The 21,189-nt window shown below is 44.3% G+C and overlaps 1 protein-coding gene across 3 annotated transcripts in view; it reads left to right on the forward strand.

Moving 5' to 3' along the window:
* FERMT1 (FERM domain containing kindlin 1) overlaps window positions 1–13,984 on the forward strand; it is a 38,956-nt gene extending 24,972 nt beyond the window's left edge. For all 3 annotated transcript variants that reach the window (XM_037051671.1, XM_037051670.1, XM_037051674.1), the window contains 6 exons: window positions 5,761–5,885; window positions 6,629–6,735; window positions 8,119–8,340; window positions 8,947–9,071; window positions 9,993–10,134; window positions 11,544–13,984. In XM_037051671.1, coding sequence (XP_036907566.1) covers window positions 5,761–5,885; window positions 6,629–6,735; window positions 8,119–8,340; window positions 8,947–9,071; window positions 9,993–10,134; window positions 11,544–11,717 — 895 coding nt within the window. In that variant the 3' untranslated portion in view covers window positions 11,718–13,984. The remainder of the gene's footprint in view (window positions 1–5,760; window positions 5,886–6,628; window positions 6,736–8,118; window positions 8,341–8,946; window positions 9,072–9,992; window positions 10,135–11,543) is intronic.
* Window positions 13,985–21,189: the final 7,205 nt, after the last annotated feature.

Below are 21,189 nucleotides of genomic sequence, written 5' to 3' on the forward strand. Positions count from 1 at the left end.
TCGTGTAAGGCGGTGAGCCAGGGCTGAAGGCCCTGCCTGAAGGTAAAAACTCACAAAGCCCTTCTCTATTTAAAGGGAATAGAAAAACTACCCGTGGACCAAAGGAAGCAGTAAGGAAGTTCACGCTAGCCTGGGGTTCTGTGTGGGGAAATGAACAGTGTCTCTGGCGAACTCAGAGCCAAAGTCTTTGCCACACACATATGTAGATCTAAATTTACATATTATATGATAAAAAAGAATCCTGAAGAAATAAAATAGAAACTGGGTTAGGACCACAAAATCTAGGAAGCCCTAGCAAATGTAACGTTAAGACTTCTTGGAGGGAAGTATCCACAATCTGGCATGCACAGGCCTGCTACAGAAAACAGTAACCCCCTTTAAAAACAAAAACCTTCCAATAAAAATTACTGGCCATTTGAGTTAATGAACCACCATAAAGGAAAAACAGACCCAACCGATGAAAGGTTGGGTTAGCGGTTCCAGTAATTTAGATAATGTCACCATTTGAAGAAACCATAAAATGAGTACGTTTAAAATCATTAAGTAGATTAAATGTTAAGTATTATAATGAAAGAGAACAGGCTATATTGAAAAGGAACCAAATAAAAATTCCGGAAATAAAACAACATAGTCACGGAGATTTAAAATTGAATAGGTACATTAACCCCAAGTTTAAAAACCAGGTTGTAGAGAAAACTCAGGCAGTAGAAATGGGAGGTGTGATGTCGATGGAATGAGAAGGCTCGACTGAAAGTCCCAGGAGGAAATGTCGGGGAGAAACGGGCATTTAAAAGAGAATACTTGAGGATTTTATATCATTATTAAAGACAAAAATCCTTACATTCAAAAATTACAGATCCCAACAAAATAAATCAGTATGCATGTACATCTCTTTCTGTCTTTTTTTAAAAATGTACATCCTGATACAGCCAACCATTGATAAGAGAAATTCTCTAAAATCAGAGACAAAAGACACATTTTCTACAAAGGAAAACAGTTGGGTGGACAGCAGACTTCCTGTTGGTGGGGAAATACCTTGAAAGTGCTAAGAGAAGATAACAGTCAATCTAGAAGTTTCTGCCCAACCAGTTCTTCAAGGTTCTACTGTTTGCAAACCCCCTAAAAAATATAAAGCAGACAAGATACAATCCTCCTAGTAAATTCCATGCTTAATAAAAACAATGATTTATGGAAGGTGTGACCGCCATTGGAGAGACTGCTTTGGAATACATGAAATGCCCCACAGCAGGGATTTAGAGAGGCCACACATAAAATTCATTCATTCATTCATTACATCATTGGTCAAGCTCCTGTAGACAGGTGGGCACGTGACTGTAGCCAAGAAATTAATTCCATTCAGACTTACACATTGTGCTGCAGGAGATTATCCATGAGATTCGTGTTATAAGTACAAGACTCTTTAAATCTTTACAGTATTTACCATTCATGGCTACCTGGAGCATGGCCATAAAAACCTTTTGGTCCCACGTCAAGGCTCACTGGTTATCAGATGGAAAAGTAACTGAGGTGGAATTACACCCTTTTGTTTTTTTTGAAAAATGTTTTCCAAATCTGTGACCTTTGTGATGACCACTGGCCATGAGCAATAAGCATCCAGATGCTTTCAAGATAATGAACACACTCAATCTTAAAGAGCACGTTTTGAAAACAGTTATTTGGAAATGTTTTCATTGTCACCATGTCACCAATAATGACATTGCCTATGAAAACACTATTACCTGGACACCTTTAAAATTTGCAGACAGAGTTTTTCTGTGTTAAATGTCATCCGAATTAAGAGTTATAGTGTGTATTAAATACACTTATTTAAAACATATTCTTACTAAATATGCATGAGTGATTGACATTACAGAAGATGGGAATCAGTGGCTTTGTTTCAACAGAAACCTTCACAGATAGGTAGATGACATTAAAATATGAATGATGGGCCCTGGCTGGTGTGGCTCAGTGGATTGAGCGTGAGCCTGCAATTGAAAGGGCCACCAGTTCGATTCCAAGTCAAGGCACATGCTTGGATTGTAGGCCAGGTCACCAGTAGGGGGTGCACGAGAGGCAACCCCACATTGATGTTTCTCTCCCTCTTTTTCTCCCTTCCCCTCTCTCTAAAAATAAATAAAGCCTTTTAAAAACAATATGAGCAGTGGGATTTAGTCAGCACAATCAGTGTACTTCTCCAACTGAGATTTATGTACCTGGTTAATTTATATGTTTTTGCACATTTTATAATGTATGTAATTTATTATGATATGTTTATAAATACAGGGGTGGGCAAAAGTAGGTTTACAGTTGTGAGAACATGAAACAGTTTATTCTTGTATTATCTATTAATGTAGGTGTTTATTTGTATTACAACTGTAAGCCTACTTTTGCCCACCCCTGTATATAAAATATCACAAGTAAACAATTGTAAATACATTAAGGCCACGATTTTCAACCAGTGTTGCAAAAGAATTTTTAAAACATGCAATGCCTAACTGTTTAGTCAGGGGCACTGATTTCTTTTTTTTTTTAAGATTTTTATTTATTTATCTTAGAGGGGAAGGGAAGGAGAGAGAGAGAGAAATATCAATGTATGGTTGCCTCTTATGCATCCCCTGCTGGGAACCAGGAACTGGCCTGCAACCCAGGCATGTGCCCTGACTGGGAATCGAACCGCGATGATGTGGTTCGCAGGCCCGTGCTCAATCCACTGAGCTACACCAGCTAGGGCTGGGGGCACTGATTTCTATTCCCTTAGGTTGCCAAATAAAAAAATATCAGCCAACACAGCAATAGCCATCCAATGTGAATGATCCCAAACTATACCTATTCTTTTGACAAATCAGGAAAAAAAGTGTGTGTGTGTGTGTGTGTTGGTGTGCAGCAGAATTTTGGTAATTAGTTTATGTGTGCCATGAGATGAAAAGGTGGAATGAAAATCACTTTGGGGATGGGTACTTGAAATACTTTAATGCTGGTGTGTACCCAGTTTTAGTTCAGAGATCACTGATCCAAAAGTAGTGTTTCTCAAACTCTGGGGATTCACCTTAGGAACGCTTATTTAAAATGCAGGCAGGGCAGGGAATATAAAACAGAAAACTACTTGAATAAGAATCAAATTTAAAAAAGAAAAAATTAACCACTGTTAAATAAATAAATAAAAATAAAATGCAGAGCCGGGGCCCTACCCTGGACCTATGAATCTGCGTCTTGGGGACCGGAGCCTCTAACAGGCTTCCTTCTAATTCTGACGAGCACCAGGGTTTAAGAACCATTCTTCTACAAAAAGGAGGCCAGCTCCTTAGCAGGACGTTCAAAGTCCCAGCCCGGCCCCAGCCTACCTTGGTGCACTATCCACCACACATGGAAAGGCTGTAGCCACAGAGACCGCTCCTCTCCCCCATTTCCATTGCTCAGCACAATGCCCAGCGTGAGGTTGGTGTTTAAGAGATGTTCAACCCGCCCTGGCTGGTGTAGCTCAGTGGATTGAGTGCGGGCCTGCAAAACAAAAGGTTGCAGGTTCGATTCCCAGTCAGGGCACATGCCTGGGTTGCAGGCTGGGTCCCCAGTGGGGGGCTCACGAGAAGCAACCACACATTGATGTTTCTCTCCCTCTCTTTCTCCTTCCCTTCTCCTCTCTTTTAAATAAATAAATGAAATCTTTTTTAAAAAAAAGAAATGTTCAACCCAACTCATCAACAAAGTACCTGGCTCTGACTCGCCCTCCTGCCCCCACATTTTGAATGTGACCTTCTGAAATTTCTTTTCCCTTTTCCTCCAATCAAATTCTTATTCATCCTTCATTCTATGGTTAAATGCTGAGTTCCCTCTATAACTCTCCATACCCTTATTATATCACTTACCATATTTTATTGTATTTATTTGTTTTGTGCATTACCCTCATGAAACTATGAGTTTCATGAGGGTTCAAGAGACTGTCTCATTCTTGCGTACATCATTCCATACCCAGCCACCTTCTCTACTCCTCCTTCCCCTACCCAGCCTGCCCCAGCCTCTGGAATGTGGAGTGGAACAGCAACTGTTAGCTTTGGGGATGTGTGGAAACAGCCTAGAAGATGAACCAAACCGGAGGAGGTAGTAGAGGAAATTTGAGGTCTGTTGATATTTTCAAAGTCCAATTAAAATAGAGAAGCACACCCTGGCTGATGTGACTCAGTAGATTGAGCACCAGCCTGCAAACCAAAGATCACCGGTTTGATTCCCACTCAGGGCACTTGCCTGGGTTGCTGGCCAGGTCCCCAGTAGGGGGCACTGGAAAGGCAACCACACACTGATGTTTCTCTCCCACTCTTTCTCCCTCCTTTCCCCTCTCTAAAAATAAATAAAATCTTTTTTTAAACTCTTTTTTAAAAATGGAGAAGCGGGGTGGCATTCTGCATTCTGCATAGAAATATTTAGATGCCTGGGACTAAACTGAGACCTTACTGCTTTGGGTTATAGGCCGAGTCTTTAGATTTTATTCTGAAAAGACTGTTAATGTTGGGGAATCTGATTCTTAGACAATTAACCTTTTAAATATATCCTTTAGAATTACATTAACTACAACTCTCAACATTTTAATGCAGTGATTTTCTAAATCCTAGAAATGTTAATTTATATGATATCTTTCAATTTGCTGTATAATTTTTAGGTAACATGCTCCTGTTATACACTGTCTCTTAGTGAACATCTCCCTTATCTTTGTGTTAAGGATACATTTTTTTTTAGCTAAGGAAGGATAAGTACTGATGTGTTAAAAGACTTGCCCAAAATTATATGCGTGGTATTAACACCAAGCTTCCTCTCTATCTCCCATTCTTGAATGTAGAAATCTGGTTCTCCGCCATGAGATCCCCTGACTCACCCCCAAGGCCAGGATTGTTCCACTGAATCACATACAGTTCATAGTATCTTTTATGTGCCCATCTGTCCCCCCCCCCTTTACTCCCTAGGTCTCACACTTTCTATTTTAGCGACTCAGTTGAGTCCTGCCATGGGCATCATTACCCTTGTATGGCCCAGAGAACAAGGTTTTTTGGTCCCAAACAATATCGCTGTTAGAGATCTTCCTTCAGAATATTTTTAATAATAATAATAGAGCCTATATATATTAGCTTTAGGTTTTGGTGCTTTCCATGGCTCACTGGGAATTCTCTGCTGGTTTCTCTTCAAGGGTCAAGAGAAACCACAGAAAAAGTTGCTTACTTTTATGTCTGATAACTTGAAGGTTGTGCTGTCCACTGGTCAGCTTTTTCGGATCTAAAGAGCATGTGGAAATTTCAGATGTCATGGATTCGTGGATGTTTCTTACTTGTAATAATAATTATTATTGTTATTACTAATATTAGTAATTATTAACTTATTATTTATATAGCACTTCAGTTGTCCCAGGTACTGTGATAAGCACCTTACAGAGATCACCTCTCTCCCTCCTCACCAAAGCCCTGTGAGTGGGGGGCTATTACTCTTCCCGTCACACAGAGGCAGTGCACGTGGCCCCAGCAGATGAAGTGTCTTTTCCTGGGTCACACGTGTAGTCTATAGCAGAGCCGGAGTGTAGCCCCAGGCTGGCATTAACTTCTCCATCTCATAGCAAAACCCCATTTCTAGTTTCTAGGAGTCAATTGGCAATTGGAAAATCGTTTTTAAAAATAAAGCATGTGTTGTGTGAAAGGACATTTTGATCTGCTTGAAATTTGTGATGTTTCTCCCCTACGTTTCTGGATGGTTGTTTAAATGCTTCCCATATTTCATTCGCAGGCCCAAGAAGCTAATATTAAAAGCTTTCAAACAATATTGGTTCATCTTTAAAGACACGTCCATAGCCTACTTTAAAAATAAGGAACTTGAACAAGGAGAACCAATAGAAAGATTAAATCTTAGAGGTAAGAGGATTCTACATCTTGCTGTGGCTCGTCATGAGCCAGCAAGCAGATGGAAGCCAAGACCGCGGTCGCTGAAGCGAGCTTGCCGTCCAGTGTGGCGCGGGGTTCACAGTGGCAGCCAGACCACAGCTCCCGTTCCCCTGCACACGGTCCTGGGGTGTAGTTTAGTAAACATGGTTGTTTCTATTCTGCTGTTTCTTCCTTCCCAGTGTGTCCAAGTCTGTGAAGTGGTGGTAATTGGCAACATAAGTATAATACATTGTAGGATCCTGAAAAGCTTTCTGAATTCCAGGACAGTTTATGCTGAATTCAATGTTGCTTTAGTGCCTATTCTAATTTCTGAGAGTGACTGTGAGTGTCCTGCTTACTCTATTAGTTGAAATATTTTATAACCAGTATGCTCAATTCCTTTATCATTGTGGCAGGGGATTTTCTGTGCTGTAATTCATTTTAAAGTTCATATTCATAATCATTCCTATAGGTTTGGATAGCCAAATAATCTTTAAAATGAATTCAATTGATGATATATTTAAGAAAATGATCAAAGAAAATATTTTTCTCTATCCATGTTGTTTGTAAGTCTTAGTTATCCTTTAATTCCTGTCATCGACTTTCCCTCCATTTTTCAGGAGAGAACCAAATCTGAGGGGCTTAGGTTCAAAGTCTTTATTTCGGATGCACACCTGATATTTATATAACACCTTCCTCAGAACTCATTGGTGACCCTGCCTTCTATTATTCAGGCTGTGAAGTTGTGCCAGATGTGAATGTAGCAGGAAGAAAATTTGGAATCAAGCTACTAATCCCTGTTGCTGATGGTATGAATGAAGTGTATCTGAGATGTGACCATGTGAGTAAAACCATGCAAGTGTTCAGTCATCTCACCTTTACTAAACGTAAGGACAAACCACTTGAGGTGTTTTCTCAAACATGAACAGTGTTGTATCGGTCAGCTGCTGTGTTGCAACAACCACAGAATCACAATGACATGTGACCACGTATAACATTGACCAATAAACACTCATTTCTGGAACTTCTGCAGGTAGGCTGGGTGGATGGATGATCCAGGCTGGCATCACCTGGGCAGATCTGCTTTGAGCCATAGACCTGGCTAAGCCTAGCTCATCACTGCAGGTTGGGCTCATTTATTTATTCTGGGTGCCCGGGGAGGCCCTTCTCACAGTGATGGCAGGAATGCAAGAGGACGACTGAAAATGTGTGAGATCTCCTAACACTTGGGCTTGCAATTGGTACACTGCTAGCCTGTCCACTGTCATTTCCACTCACATTCCATTGGCCAAAGCAAGCCTCATGTCATGGCTGGGCCTCAAATCAAGAGGTGGGAATTATACTCTGGTGGGAGGGGCTGTAAAATTACATGGGAGAGGGTGTGGAGATTGAGGCCAGAAATTCAGAGTACCACAGCTACCATCACTATGAAGAGTTATACTCCTCAGCCCTGGCTGGCGTAGCTCAGTGGATTGAGCACAGGCCTGCGAACCAGAGGATCGCGGTTCGATTCCCAGTCAGGGCACATGCCTGAGTTGCAGGCCAGTTCCCTGCAGGCCAACTCCCAGCAGGGGACGCACGAAAGGCAACCATACATTGATGCTTCTCTCCCTCTCTCCTTCCTCTCCAAAGATAAATAAATAAATAAAATCTTTTTTTAAAAAAAAAGTTATACTCCTCAGCTGCATCCCCTCAGCTTCCACGGCCACTCCTATTTGCTCCCTAGAGTTTAAAAAAAAAAATGAACACAGACATTAAAGATAGAAGGCACCACTCTCTGATTCAGATTTTATCAATGGCCCTGATTCCTACTCTGGGATTAGTCTTGATAGGCCAGGGCACAAATAATATGGGAATTGATAGAGATTAGATGTGACCTGAAAATGGAAATACCTATCAAGGAAGGCTGCCTGGTATTTAAGGTTTTCAGCTGTGATCCATGGCAAATGTCTGTGGTTCATCTTTAAATTCATGGAATGTATCAAGACTGACCTTGCTGTTCTCTAGCCCTTTATCATCTAGAAACTCGATATAGGAATCAAAAGTCATTGTTGAGTGTTTAATTAGGCGATGAGTAGCCACTCGGAACATACGCAACTTTAATCTTACCATGCTTTGAAGGTGACAACTTTGTATTATGAAGCTGAAAGCCCAAATCCTGCTGTTCCCAACAGACCGGCTTTGCACTTGAACCTGCTTCTCAACCCTTCTGTGTTTGCTGCAGGAGAATCAATATGCCCAATGGATGGCTGCCTGCATCTTGGCATCAAAGGGCAAAACCATGGCAGATAGCTCCTACCAGCCAGAGGTCCTCAACATCCTTTCTTTTCTGAGGATGAAAAACCGGAACTCGACATCTCCAGCGGCCTCCAGTCTCGAAAACATGGACATGAACCCGGAATGTTTTGTGTCACCTCGGTGTGCAAAGAAACACAAGTCTAAGCAGGTACCGCTAATCTTGTTGGGGTGATTGCTTGCAGCGAACTCTGTATTTTCTGAAATAAAGTGAGGCATTAAAATGAATGAGGAGTGAAAATCAGTTGATGGGCAAATTTGACTATAGACTGGATATTAGATGATATTAATAAATTATTGTTAATTATATTAGAGGTAAGTGTACTGCTAACTGAACATAGCAACATGCCCTGGTGTAATTTAATTAAAAATAAAGTGATTTAATCCCTACAAATTAAAATTTCAGATTATGCTTCCAGAAGCGTGGGTTAAAGGTAAAACAGATAAACTGATTCAGATGGACCCATTGTCCATGGACACACCACTGCCCTAGAAAGAGGGACCCCAAACTCCATCTGCATGAACCTTAGAAGCTTTTGTGTTGGTTGATCTTGTTTCTGCTTCTCTCTGGTGATTCGCAGAGTACGTGTGTTGCGGGGGTTGGCGGGGGGAGACCATGAATGAGAATGAGTTGTCTGGGTAGGGCTGTAGTTTGCCTCCCACTCATTTTTCTCGCAGGGATCTGCAGCTCCAATGGGACGATTATAGAGCAGTCAGTGCATGCTAGGAGGGTTTGATGTCTCTTGTTTCTGTTCAGCTGGCAGCCCGGATTATGGAAGCCCACCAGAACGTAGCCCAGATGTCCCTGGTTGAAGCCAAGCTGCGATTCATTCAGGCGTGGCAGTCTCTACCTGAATTCGGCCTTACCTATTACCTTGTCAGGTAATTACAATGTCCACTTGCCTCTCTCACTGTCCATTCACTTTGAAGTGACCTTCTTGGAACCCAGTTTATTCTCACTTGGTCTAGAATGCAGAACTCTCTTTATTTTTGAATACTGCCCTTTTCACAAATGGCCCAAAAGTTTGGGCTGCTCATAAAGACCTTCCATACCATGGTCCAAAGTGTGAACACCCATGAATCCTAGCTGAAGGCGGGAACGGAAATGTGGTCCTTTTGGGATAGCAACATTTGCAACCAGAGAGAGATATCGCCTGTTGATTAGATGAAATCTGACCATCTTTCATGTCAAGTTGCCCCCCACCAACTAAACTATAAGCTCCATGAAGTCAAGAATTTTCTGTCCATAGTATCAGTGTCCAGAAGGGTGCCTGGCATACATACCCAGTGGGTGCTAATTTTGAATTCATTAATTTGACCCTCCCCTCTTATTTTGCTGTCCTCTGATGTCAATTTCACTTAAAGAATATCTTCAGGACAGCCTGAGTTCTCTCCATTCTTCATGTCCTCTGTATCACAATAAAAGTCCCCTTCTATAGAAAGTTAATCCCTCATTGTCCACTCTTTGTAAATGACTTAGAAATGTTGGTATCGTTTATCTTTAAGAAGTTGTATGTGCCCTGGCTGGTGTGGCTCAGTGGATTGAGCACGGGCCTGTGAACCAGAGGATCGCAGTTCGATTCCCAGTCAGGGCACATGCCTGGGTTGCAGGCCAGTTCCCAGTTCCCACACAATACGTTGTGTGTCCTTGGTAGAGGCAACCATACATTGATATTTCTCTCCCTCTCTCTTTCCCTTCCCCTCTAAAGATACATAAATAAAATATTTTTAAAAAAAGAAGTTGTATGTGAGTAAACACATTACAGGAAGCAGGCGCTTCTTTTAATTAGTTTTTTGTTTCAGATTTAAAGGAAGCAAGAAAGATGACATTCTGGGAGTTTCCTATAATAGGTTGATTAGAATCGATGCAACCACTGGGATTCCAATCACCACATGGAGATTCGCCAATATGAAACAGTGGAATGTAAACTGGGAAATCCGCCAGGTAAAGTGAAAAAGCTCGGCCTGCATTTGGTGTTGAGCCTGTGTGTGCCCCCCAAATTGCAGATTATTCTGATTTAAAAAGCCGTTTTTATCTTTAGAATTCAGAAGCCACAAGCATGTGGCACTCATTTGCTAAAATAGTCACAGGCAATTCTGGGCAGTTTCCTAACAGGTAGAGACCAGAAGTGTTTTCAGTTAACCCCACTAATTGGCTTCGTCTCCATACAGATGCCAAAATCGCTGAGCAGTTTCATTAATTTCCTTCAGCTCAGCATAGGGTTATGTAAAACTTAGGCTGATGATTACTTGGCAGAAATTGCATGAGATGCAACTGTCACCCAGAAGGAAGCCAAAGAAAGGCCTCTTCCGACTGGCTGCCAAAGGGTCTGCCTGGTTGGGGACTCCGATGTTCCTCTGTCCACCTGGAGAGCATTCCAACCTGCAAAAGGAAAAACTGCCGGAGAAGCAAGTGAGGCGCACAGGGATGGCCGAGAAAAAAAGCTTTGCCTCTTGAGCCTAGGAATCCTCGAACTCACAGCGCCCGTCATCGGCCCCCAGGGAGCTTAGTTCAGGCCAAGGCTACATCATGGGAAGTTCTAGGTGAAGTCAGAGCACCTTAGCATCCTGCTAAGGTATAGAATCTCTCTTCCCCTTGCCTCAGTTTTCCAGCAGAAAAACATCAATGTCGCCGCACGGTAAGAGACGCAGACTGTGTTAAAGGACTCTGTCAGCGGACTTCTGTCCGCAGAGCCGTTAACCATCTGGGTGCTCCTTTGTGGAACGAAGGTCTGAGGCTAGATGCCTTCCAAGGGAGTGATTCTAAAGTCGTTACATATAAGGATCGCCGAGGGAGTTTTAAATTACTGCTGCTCAGGCCACTCCCGAGACCAATTAAAGCGGAATGTCTGGGGACAGTAGCTGGTTCCTCAGGTGATGTGAGTGTGATGGGCAGTCAGGGTTGAGAGCGCTTAGTGTCTCCGTTTCTGCTTAGAGTTTATGACTTCCAGCCGGGAGGGGCTGAGAGCCAGTGGCTGGAGGAAGTTTCAGGCAGGTCTCTTATACTCCATGAGAGAGTCTGTAAAGTGCCTACCCTTTGACACGGGGAGTGCTTAGAAAGTTCTGCTTCTATACCACAGATGGGAAGAAAGTCTGTGTGTGTTGGGAGTTAGGATGTTTTGCCAGGTTCACAGCCAAGTTGATGCCACATGAGGGCGCAGGGAGCAAAGGCATGTTTTCTATAAGCAGTTAGTGGATGTAGTGGGTTTTTGTGGGTTTTGGAGGGATATCCATCTGTCAGCCACCCCAGCTGTCCACAGCTGTGGGGCCATCTCCAGCAAAGCAACTTCTTTCTCATCCTTCCCGGTCAGAGGTTAACTTGTGTCAGAGTTTCACCTGTGTCTTCCCTTCCAGGTGGCGATCGAGTTTGACCAGAACGTCTCCATTGCATTCACCTGCCTGAGTGCAGATTGCAAGGTTGTGCATGAATACATCGGTGGCTACATTTTCTTGTCCACCCGCTCCAAGGACCAGAATGAAACACTCGATGAGGACCTGTTCCACAAGCTGACAGGTGGTCAGGAATGAAGGGAAGCGGGCCTGCTGGGCCTGCTGGGCCTGCATCCAGGGGGCAAGCCAATGGTGGTCCTCCCAGGACAGTGGGACCCATGGCTCACACAGGGTGTAGATTCCAGACTGACAGACAATGTATATTCACCACCAGTCACCCAGAGCCTTGCCTTGTGTCAAACACACTGCCTGGCTCACCCCTTCGGTTACTTTGCCTTGTGCTCCCTGCAGTGGAAGGAGCCTCCGTTGCCTTTTCTGTAAACTGGGAGGGCGGGAGAAAAGATGGTACTCTAAGGTTGCTCTAAGGCCCAGCGTGTACCTTCAGTTCTGTGACTCACAGAACCTGCAAGTGTATGGCTTGAAGTTGCTCCTATGCTTATCTGCTCCATTGCCAAGTCAGCATAGAAAACAGAAACTTTAAAACACATGTGGCAAGCACAAATCTTATTCCTCAAACTCAGGTATGGAAAGAAATAGGTCATTCCTTAACAGAACTGCTTTTAGCTCCCATGTTGTGAACACGGCAGGGGGAATCCACACATTTCCCATGAAGGTCAAGGTCTGGCAGAGTGAGGAGAGGTGGGATTTCCTGATGCCAGTTGGTGACAAGGGATCAGAGCAATGGCCCTCAATGTCATCAGTCCACAGTGAGTTCTACCAAGGGACCACTGGCTCAATCTGGTTCGGACACTGGTCCTCTCAGGTGACTGCTGCCTCCCGCAAGTCCCGTTGCATTCTGGGTGGTTGCATTCTCAACCACCTTCATGTCCTTCTTGATGACATGGGTAACACAGGTACAGGGAGCCTGTGCCTCTGCTCAACCTCATGTCTCTACTGCTTCTACCCAGGGCCAGGGCTCAGGAAGAAAGGTCCAGTTCTCTCTGTTCATGAAACCATCTGTCCACATTCATGCTTCCGATGAAGTCCCCATCCCACTGGTCAGGAGGAGCAGGGCAGGACACAGGCCAAGCCCATTCCCAAAGCCCACCTTGTTATAGGGCTGGTGGCTTTCTGTCTGCATGGCCTTTGGCTGGTGTGGGGGCAGGGCAGCCTTGCTCTTATTGCTCAGTGTTTGCCTGGATTTGGTGTCTGTTTAGGTGACTCCTGGCCTTCCCCGTTAAAGGCTTGGCTTTCATAAGTTGAAAGCTGATTGCACACTCTTCTCTCTGCCTCTTCTCTAAGACATGAGTGTGGGCCAAGAACAGCTGCCTCAGTTACCATATTCTGTTTTGGTTTGTCGGCACTGGGAGGAGTGAGGCTTTGAAGAAGTAAAAAGCAATACCAACAGTAGTGGGAAATATCAGACAGTATTTTATTATTTTGTTATAATGTTCTTTCATCACACAAAGGACTTAGGTTGCCAGGGTAACACAGAGGCTGCATTTCCATTTGGAAGTTCTCCAAGATGCAAACTTCAAGGGGCCTGGCCAGCGCTCAGACGCCAGAAAACATCAGCTAGCTGTTGCTTTACTTCCCCAAAAAAGCCTTTTGAGAAGAGAGATCTCCAGAATTCCTGGAGCCACAATGAGGCAGCCTTGCCTAGGGGCCCTGGGACCCTGAGTCAGAAACTGTCCCTGGAAATCTGTCTTTCAGCCTCTCCTTAGAGGTCAGTGTTAATGAACACTCCCCTGGCTGCAGCCGAGCTTCTGAGGCCCACCTTTAAAGCTCAGAGGTGGCTTAGGCACTTGGAAAATCCGATCCGTGTCAAAGAATTTCTTTTGGAATGTTTTATATAGAAACTAGTTATGAGCATAGTGTGTTAAATTTGGTGCTGGTCATTTCTCTAGAGTCTGGGCTCTATTATCTCAGAACCTACTCAGGTCTGTAAAGTTATGTTGGGCCCTACACTAAAATGATGCTCCCTGTTGTGACATTTCACCTGTCCACTGTCAAGTACAGCTCTGCGTAACTTACCAGAGCTGACCTTCAGCGAAACCCTCTTCCTTGGCGTTTCAGGGTTGTCTGAACATTTCTATGAAAACGCTCGAAGGAGTTGACTGAGTCTAACCAAACTTTCCAGGAACATTTCTCCTGTGTCCACACAGTCACATCCAAGAGGAATAAACAAGTGTGAGACAGAAATCTTAAATGCTGCTGCTATACCACAGGGCAACACAAGGACATTTTTTTACTTAGGGTGCAAAAGGTCATCTGACTAATGATGAAGTTTTAAATTAAAGTGCCTTTCAGTCCCATTTGCTTTCTTACGTACACTAGGTTGGGATATCTGCCTTTTTTATTATTTTTATATGACTTCTAAATTAAATGGTTTATATGGACTTAAATATGTCTAGTGTGTTCTCTCCAGGCTGCTGTCTCTCACAAGGTGAACATTTTTCTCTGTCATGGAAAAGGATGTGACTTGCAGGTTTAATGTGTGATTTTCCTCACAGTTCTGAGACTTGCACTGACTTGCACTCTCCCCAGCAAGACTGACTTCAAACCTGTTGGTTTCGGCTCCTTTCTCATTGACCTCCACTAGATTTCCTGATGTGTCGTGAGCTCTTCTGTTCCAGGTCTACCTTTTGGAAAAAATGCCAGAGAACAAAAAATGTCCAGAGGTGGAGGAGTATCAGGGGGTCTCTGATTTAATGGCCAAACATCAAGGGCATTTTTCCGATTTGTTGATGGTCCACGTGGGCGGTGATGTACTCCTTAATGCAATTCTCACACCAACCCATAGGGGGCAGGAGGAGTTTGCCTTCTCATTTCACAAAGGAGAAAACAGGTGGCTCAGCCAGGTGGGTGGGGCATTAGGGGAAATAGGTGAAGGGATGGAGAAGTACAAATTGGCAGTGACAAAGTAGTCACTCGAATGTAAAGTGCAAGGCAAGGAATATAGTCAATACTATTGTAATAACTGCATAATGTCTAGGAGTTACTAGATTGGGTGGTGGGGGTACTTCATAAGTTATATAAATGTTCAACCACTGTGCTGTACACCGGAAACTAGTATAAAACTGAATGTCAACTGCAATTGAAAAACAAAATTAGAAAAGAAAAAAGGTAACTTTGCCCCAGGTAACACTGTTACCGAACAAGGGTCCAAGGAGGGGGCAATACTTGGCCCACCGAGGGATGCCAAAAACTGCTTCAGAAAACAGGGGCCCCTCCCAAGGACGATACACTAATATCTATAGGGCTCTTCTGTCCGCCGCCAATTGGAAACACATCTCTCAATGCCAGAGATTTGTGAAAAGGAAACAAAATGTTTATTTAATGCTATTCAGGCCTAATGCCTTCCTTAAAATATTAAAGTCTTTAAGGATATACACCTACACACACACACACAGCGCTCCCTTCTCCCACTGTCCCAACTCCAGGTACCGTAAATCAGGAAAAGAGCACACGTCCGTTTTTCAGGTCGCTGGCACGTGAGCTGTGTCGCCTGTCCAGGCAGGATCTCCAACTAATCCAAAGTCATGCAGCACCTTCCACTGGCAAGAGTTCTTTGTACCAAGTTCCAGTCAAAGTCTCCCCTGCTTTCCAGGCCACTCCGCCAAAAGGAGCACCCCAAAGCCGCGTGGGCCTCTTCTACCAAAGCCGCACTCCACCAAAAGCGTGTCTTTCTTCTTCACCTAGCCGCAGGGATCTCCATTCTGGCAAAGCTGCGTGGTTTTCTCTTCCACCTGGCCAAGAGGGGGTCTGCTCTCCGCTGAAACCGCGTGTCTCTCCCCTAATGGCTCCAGAGGTCTACATCTTTCCAAAACAGCGTGGCTCTCCCCCTCACCTGGCCAAGAGGGGGTCCTCACTCTGCTAAAGCTACATGGCTCTCCTGCAGGCACTCTCTCTGAGAAGCAGCCCCCAATTCCATCCTGGATAGCTGCTACTCACTTCTCCCTCACGCAAAACTTGGCCACAGCTATTTAACATATCTATAAAACCAGTTAAAGGTTATAGATACGTTAAATGACCATTCCAGAGGTTAGCTGCAAAACTGTTGCTATGCAAAACAGCTCTCAATGGCCCTGCTCCATTCGTCCCTTCCCCCAACTGACACCTGGGAGGGGGGGTGAGGACATCTTAATATTTCCTCCAATATTCCTGTACACTTTGAGTTCTGGACACCATTCCAAATCTTTTCTGGGCCCCCCCTTGGCTGCACCCTGTATCAACACCACCAGTAAGCAGCGGAACCAGATTCAAAACCAGGTTTGTCTTAATGCCAAAGACTATAGAGCTTAAACCTGCAAGTCCCATCTTTCCATTTCCATCACTGCTCAACATTGAAATGCCTGTGCCCATCCGCAGCCCCAGTGCAGGCTCCCTGAGTTCCCCGTGTCCCTCACACTGGTAGGACAGGGTGAGGGGTGCTGGGGAGTGCCTGCCACAACGTTAGCTGTGGGTGACGCAGGTGGATCAGAAAGTTCTGGGAGCCAGAGAAATGAGTTGCCTGTGGAGTGTTTTATTTATTAGTCTGGAAAGTTGTTTTTAGTCCCAGGTCAAAAAAGGCAAATGAGCCCTGGTCAGTGTGGCTTAGTTGGAGCATCATCCCATAAACCAAACCAAAAGGTCACAGGTTCAATTCCAAGTCAGGGCACATACTTAGGTTGCGGGGTTTGAGCACAATTGGGGCATGTACCAGAGACATCCAACTGATGGTTCTCTCGCACTCTCTCGCTCTCTGTAAGATCAGTAAGCATATCCTCAGGTGAGGATTTTTTTAAGTAAGCAAATGAGTCTTTCGTTTGAAAACTCATCTTTGATTTGTAGGCACTAGAAGCCAAAACATCTTGCAATATTTACTTTCTAAAATCACTGAAAATTTTTTAATCATTGCTTTTCTTTCACTTCAGTACATTTAACATCTCATTTATTTTCATTATTTTCCCACACAAACGGGATTTTCCCCGCCTCCTACCCTCCCTCCTCTTCTACCCCAGAATCTCTGGGGAATGGTGATGGTGGGAGGAAACATTTTCCTTCTGATAGTTTGCCCTTCCCCCGCCCCATTCTTCCTACCCTCAGGAGCCTTTGGCTGCTGGAAATCATGGATGGAAAAATTAAAGGTGACTCAGCACCTGGCCCTTTCTGATGTTAAAGTTTCCCCATCCCCTTTCTCAACACCTGGTGCCTCTGGAGCTCTGTGGCAACACTGAGTGCTATCAGAGGAGGATAAACCATCAGCCTGCTCCATGCTCTCTGTCCTTTCCAGTGCCTGTGCTGGCCCTGGACTCCCGCTGTCGCAGGTTCTCTGACTTCTTAGAGCAGAGCCCTTGTTGTCCAATAAAAGATGGGATTCTAGTAAACCACCCTTGAGCCTGGTGACCCACGGAAGCCACTTTGGATAACACCAGATCACGTGATTCAGAAAAAGCCTCCCCACATTTGCCCACACATCCCAGGGTGCATGGAGACTCAGTTACCTCCAAAGAGCCCCTATGAATTAAAACACATAAACGGAATGGCAATTAGAGTTTTCTCTCCAGATGCAGCAGTGCTCCCAAATAACAACTGTGGAAAAGACTCTTTTGACTAAATAGATTTACTTCCTCCCACTCACGGTGTGGTCTTGAAGTCCCATGATTCCCCTGAGTGCCTCAGTTTCTTCAGCTGTTACACAGGAAAAATCCCGGAGCCACTTCCCCTCAGGGGACCTCCAAATAATGAATGTTGTCTGCAAACTTAGCAGGATATTATTTCTGTTCTTCCGAATAACCCAGGAGCTCCAGGTCAGGGAGCTGCATAAGTGCTCACGATATTCTGAAAACCACCAGGGGACCAGCAGATGTGGACGTGCCACGCGTCACTCACATCACAGGGGCGTGCACTGATAGTGGCAGATCAGTGCAGATGGGAGGGAAAGCAGCCGTGCCTCCTCCAGCGTGGGTGCTACCCAGAGTGTTAGGGAGGCAACTGTGGCAGCAGGGAGGGAGCCAGCGTGGCGTGTGAAAGTGCTACAGGTTTGTGATAAACACAGGGTGTTTGAGACACAGGGGCCTTGCGAGACTGGTTTTCTCATTCCTTATGGCTGATGGCCAGGCAGCCATCTGTTCTCCGAGGTGGAGGGGCCCTGTCTTGAGCTACCCCACATTCTGCCAGTGGAAGTTGAGAGGTGAGAGGCCATTGGCTGCTTCCTGAGATCCCCGGGACAAAAAAGTGAGCCCTGGAGGAGAGGCGGAACCATCTGAGAAGTGCCCAGAGCCTCGAGGGAGGGGAGAGGTCAAAGCCCCAGGCCTGTGTTGTCTGATTCAGAGGTCTTAGTGGCCCCAAAGAGGGCCCATGACAGAAAAGTAAGTGAGGTTACAAAACAATTGTTTTTTTTAGAAATTAGATATATTTAAGAAAACAGTAGGAGGTTGCACAGGACCGGGGCCAGGGCTCAACACATAGGCACGAGTGTTGGTGATGGGGTGGGGGGTTTAGGCCTTGTACCTGCTTTGGGCTGGTAAAGAAAAGCCCACTTGTGCCCGTGATGGTGGTCAGGACAGAGCAAGGTTACTCCTGCTGGCGATGCTGGGGGAGGCCAGGGAGCCAGTGCTGTGACCGTGGGGTCTCCGGGAACCAGGCAGGGCTGGGGATGGAGGTGCTGACAAAGGGGCCCTGGATCTCTGTGCTACCACCTAAAATGTCCCGTAAGAGCCGGGCCAGCCCCTATGACCCAGTGTCATCGTAATAAATGTAACAGGACCAGTGTTTCTTCCTAGGTGTTACAAAGCCCACACACCCAACTTCAAAATGGAAAGGACCCTCGTTGCTATGGAGAATTGGATACTGAAATTAAACCCACGTAGATGGCAGCTTGAGGCCTTGCTCTTCAGAGTGTGGCCCTGGGACCAGCAGCACTGGTCAGCAGTGCAGAATCTCACAGGACCAGGACCAGGCTGAATCCAGTGAGGCACCAGAGCACAACATTTAAGGAGCCTTCACGAGCATAAGGGCCGTGCAGTGCCAGGCTAGGCGTCTCTTTGCCCCTCCCTGGTACACACTAAAGTCTGAGGAGCCCTGACCTAAGACACGTAGCACGCAGGGAGGCGGGGGGAGGAATTGTCAAGTAAGAGTGTAAATGCCAGAAACTCCATAAGCAAGTGTTCTGAGTTAACCAATGCCCCCCACACGTCATGTCTACCCAGAACCTGTGAGTAACAACTGATTTGGAAATAAGGCCTTCAGAGAGGTAATCAAGTTGAGATGAGGTCATACTAAGTTGGGGTGAGTCCTCAATCCAGTATGACTGGTGTCCTCATAAGAAGAGGAGAGACACACAGAGACAGGGAGACAGAGGGCCACGTGACACTGGAGGCCGAGACCACAGTGACGGAGCTGCAAACCAAGGAAACCAGAAAGGGGCCAGGAGGGCTTCTTCCCGAGAGCCTTCAGAGAGAGCGTGGTCCGGCTTCCGCTGGACTTGTAGAGTCCAGAACTGTGAGAAAATTAATTTCTGTCTGAAGCCACCAGGCTTGTGGTAATTTCTTAGGGCAGTTCTAGGAAAATAATGCAGCCAGAATTTGCACATCTTTAAAAATGGAGGCACTGCCTTCCGCACCCTGTCACTGGGCTATTGGAAAGAATATGTGAGAGAATAATAAAAGATGTGTTAAAAACTATAAAATGTGATACAAGTGTAAAGTGTTTTTATTTTTAATAAGAACATTTTTTCAACTATAAAAGTATTTTTGAAGATGTTGTCAAAAAAGTATGATAATTTGTGTGATAGCTGGACTATTACTCAGCAAATACTTGCTCTGCTCCCACTGTGGGCAATATATATTCCTGCCCCACTGATGCAGGTTTGGCCATATGAGTTCCATTGGCCAATGGTTTTTTTTAGTGGGTATGATGTGAGCAGAGGCCTCCAATGTGCTTGTACAATTTGGCTGGCCACTTGCAGTCCTGCCATCTACTGTGAGACCAGGTCCCCCAGTTAATTATGGGCTCAGAATGAGACACATGCAGCAGGTCTGAACTCGGTCCACAGCCTGGAGCCAAGCCTAGCTGGATCAGCTAACCCACAGACTATTAGTATGGCAATAAATTGTTGCTAATGTAAGCCAGTAAGTTTGGTGGTAGTTTGTTAAGCAGCACTATTGTGGAATAGCTAATACATGATGAAATATCACAAAAAGTATGAAAAGAAATTTATCTACACTAGCACTATTCAAAAACATATACTGTTGGCATTTTGAAATGTGTCTTCTTAGTCTTTATACCATCCTGTATTCTGATTTTTGTTTTTGTATTTTAATATGACACCTATTAAGTCATCCCAGATCCATGAAAAAAAATAATCTATATCAGTCCTGAATGGACTGATATTTATTTTTGCTGAATGCAAAGCATGGAGCTGTGACCCTGCCCTAAAGAATTCAAAAACTTCTCATGAGAAATATGGTGCTACATCTTCTAAGATATTTTTTTCTTTTTCTTTTTCTTTTCTTGTTTTTTCCACCTTCAACCATTTCCATTTCATGTCTGGCAAACAGCCTTTGTTCTCTGTTTCTATTAGTTCAGTTTGTTTAAATTCCACATATAAGTGAAAATTATACAGTATTTGTCTTTTTCTGTCTGACTTATTTCACTTAGCACAATAACCTCAAGGGCCATCTATGTTCTCTCAAATGGCAAGAGTTTCTTTTTTATAGCTAAATAATATTGCTTGTATACATATATCACATTTTCTTTGCCCATTCATCCACTGGCAAACACTTAGGTTGGTTGCATGTCTTGATCATAGTGAATAATGATGCAATGTACATAGGGGTGCAGATATCTCCTCAAGACAGTTGTTTCATCTCCTGCAGGTAAATACTCAGAAGTGGAATTGCTGGATCACATGGTAGCTCTATCTTTTTTTTTTTTTTTTTTTTTTTGAGGAACCACTATACTGTTTTTCATAGTGGCTACACCAGTTTACATCCCATTTTAAGATATTTTCTTGCTTGCTTCTCTAATCCTCTCTAGTAAATTCTATTACTGATTTTAAACTTAATTAAGTTTTCACCATAGTCCAAAGCTAAGCACATTTGTCTGATCAAAAAGGAAATTGGAACAACAGTAGAGGAAAATCCAAGCCCCAGTTTGAAAGTGTCTCCTCATCTGTAAAACAAGGGTTAGGACCGTGTGTTTTTTTGTAGCCCTCTGGACTCCAGCATTCTTTCATTGTGCTCCATTTCCCCCCACAATCAGGTCGAGCTACATTCCCCACTCTGATGTAATAATTCAGGGTCTTTGCACCATGTATGTGCTTTTCTTCCAAATCTGGCATCTCTCTCCCAGCATGGCCCCATTATCTGAATCAGGTCACAGTGTTCTAAAGTTCTGATTTTGTGGCAGGTTGACAGGCTGCTAAAGCACTCAACTGTGCCCCAGGGGCAAAATGGATACCAGGATGTTAAATGGGTATGTCAATCAACGTTAGGGCAAGGGCAATCAGGCATCTTCCTCCCCAAAGAGCAGTCTTATTGATAATGAGCTAATGTTGCATGGCCCAAAGAATTACAATGCTAACATGTATTAAGGTCTATCACTCATACTCCCCATTAGTTCTCTC

This window comes from Sturnira hondurensis, unplaced genomic scaffold (assembly GCF_014824575.4).
Source record: "Sturnira hondurensis isolate 20B ecotype Veracruz unplaced genomic scaffold, ASM1482457v3 Scaffold0007401, whole genome shotgun sequence".
NCBI lineage: Eukaryota > Metazoa > Chordata > Mammalia > Chiroptera > Phyllostomidae > Sturnira > Sturnira hondurensis.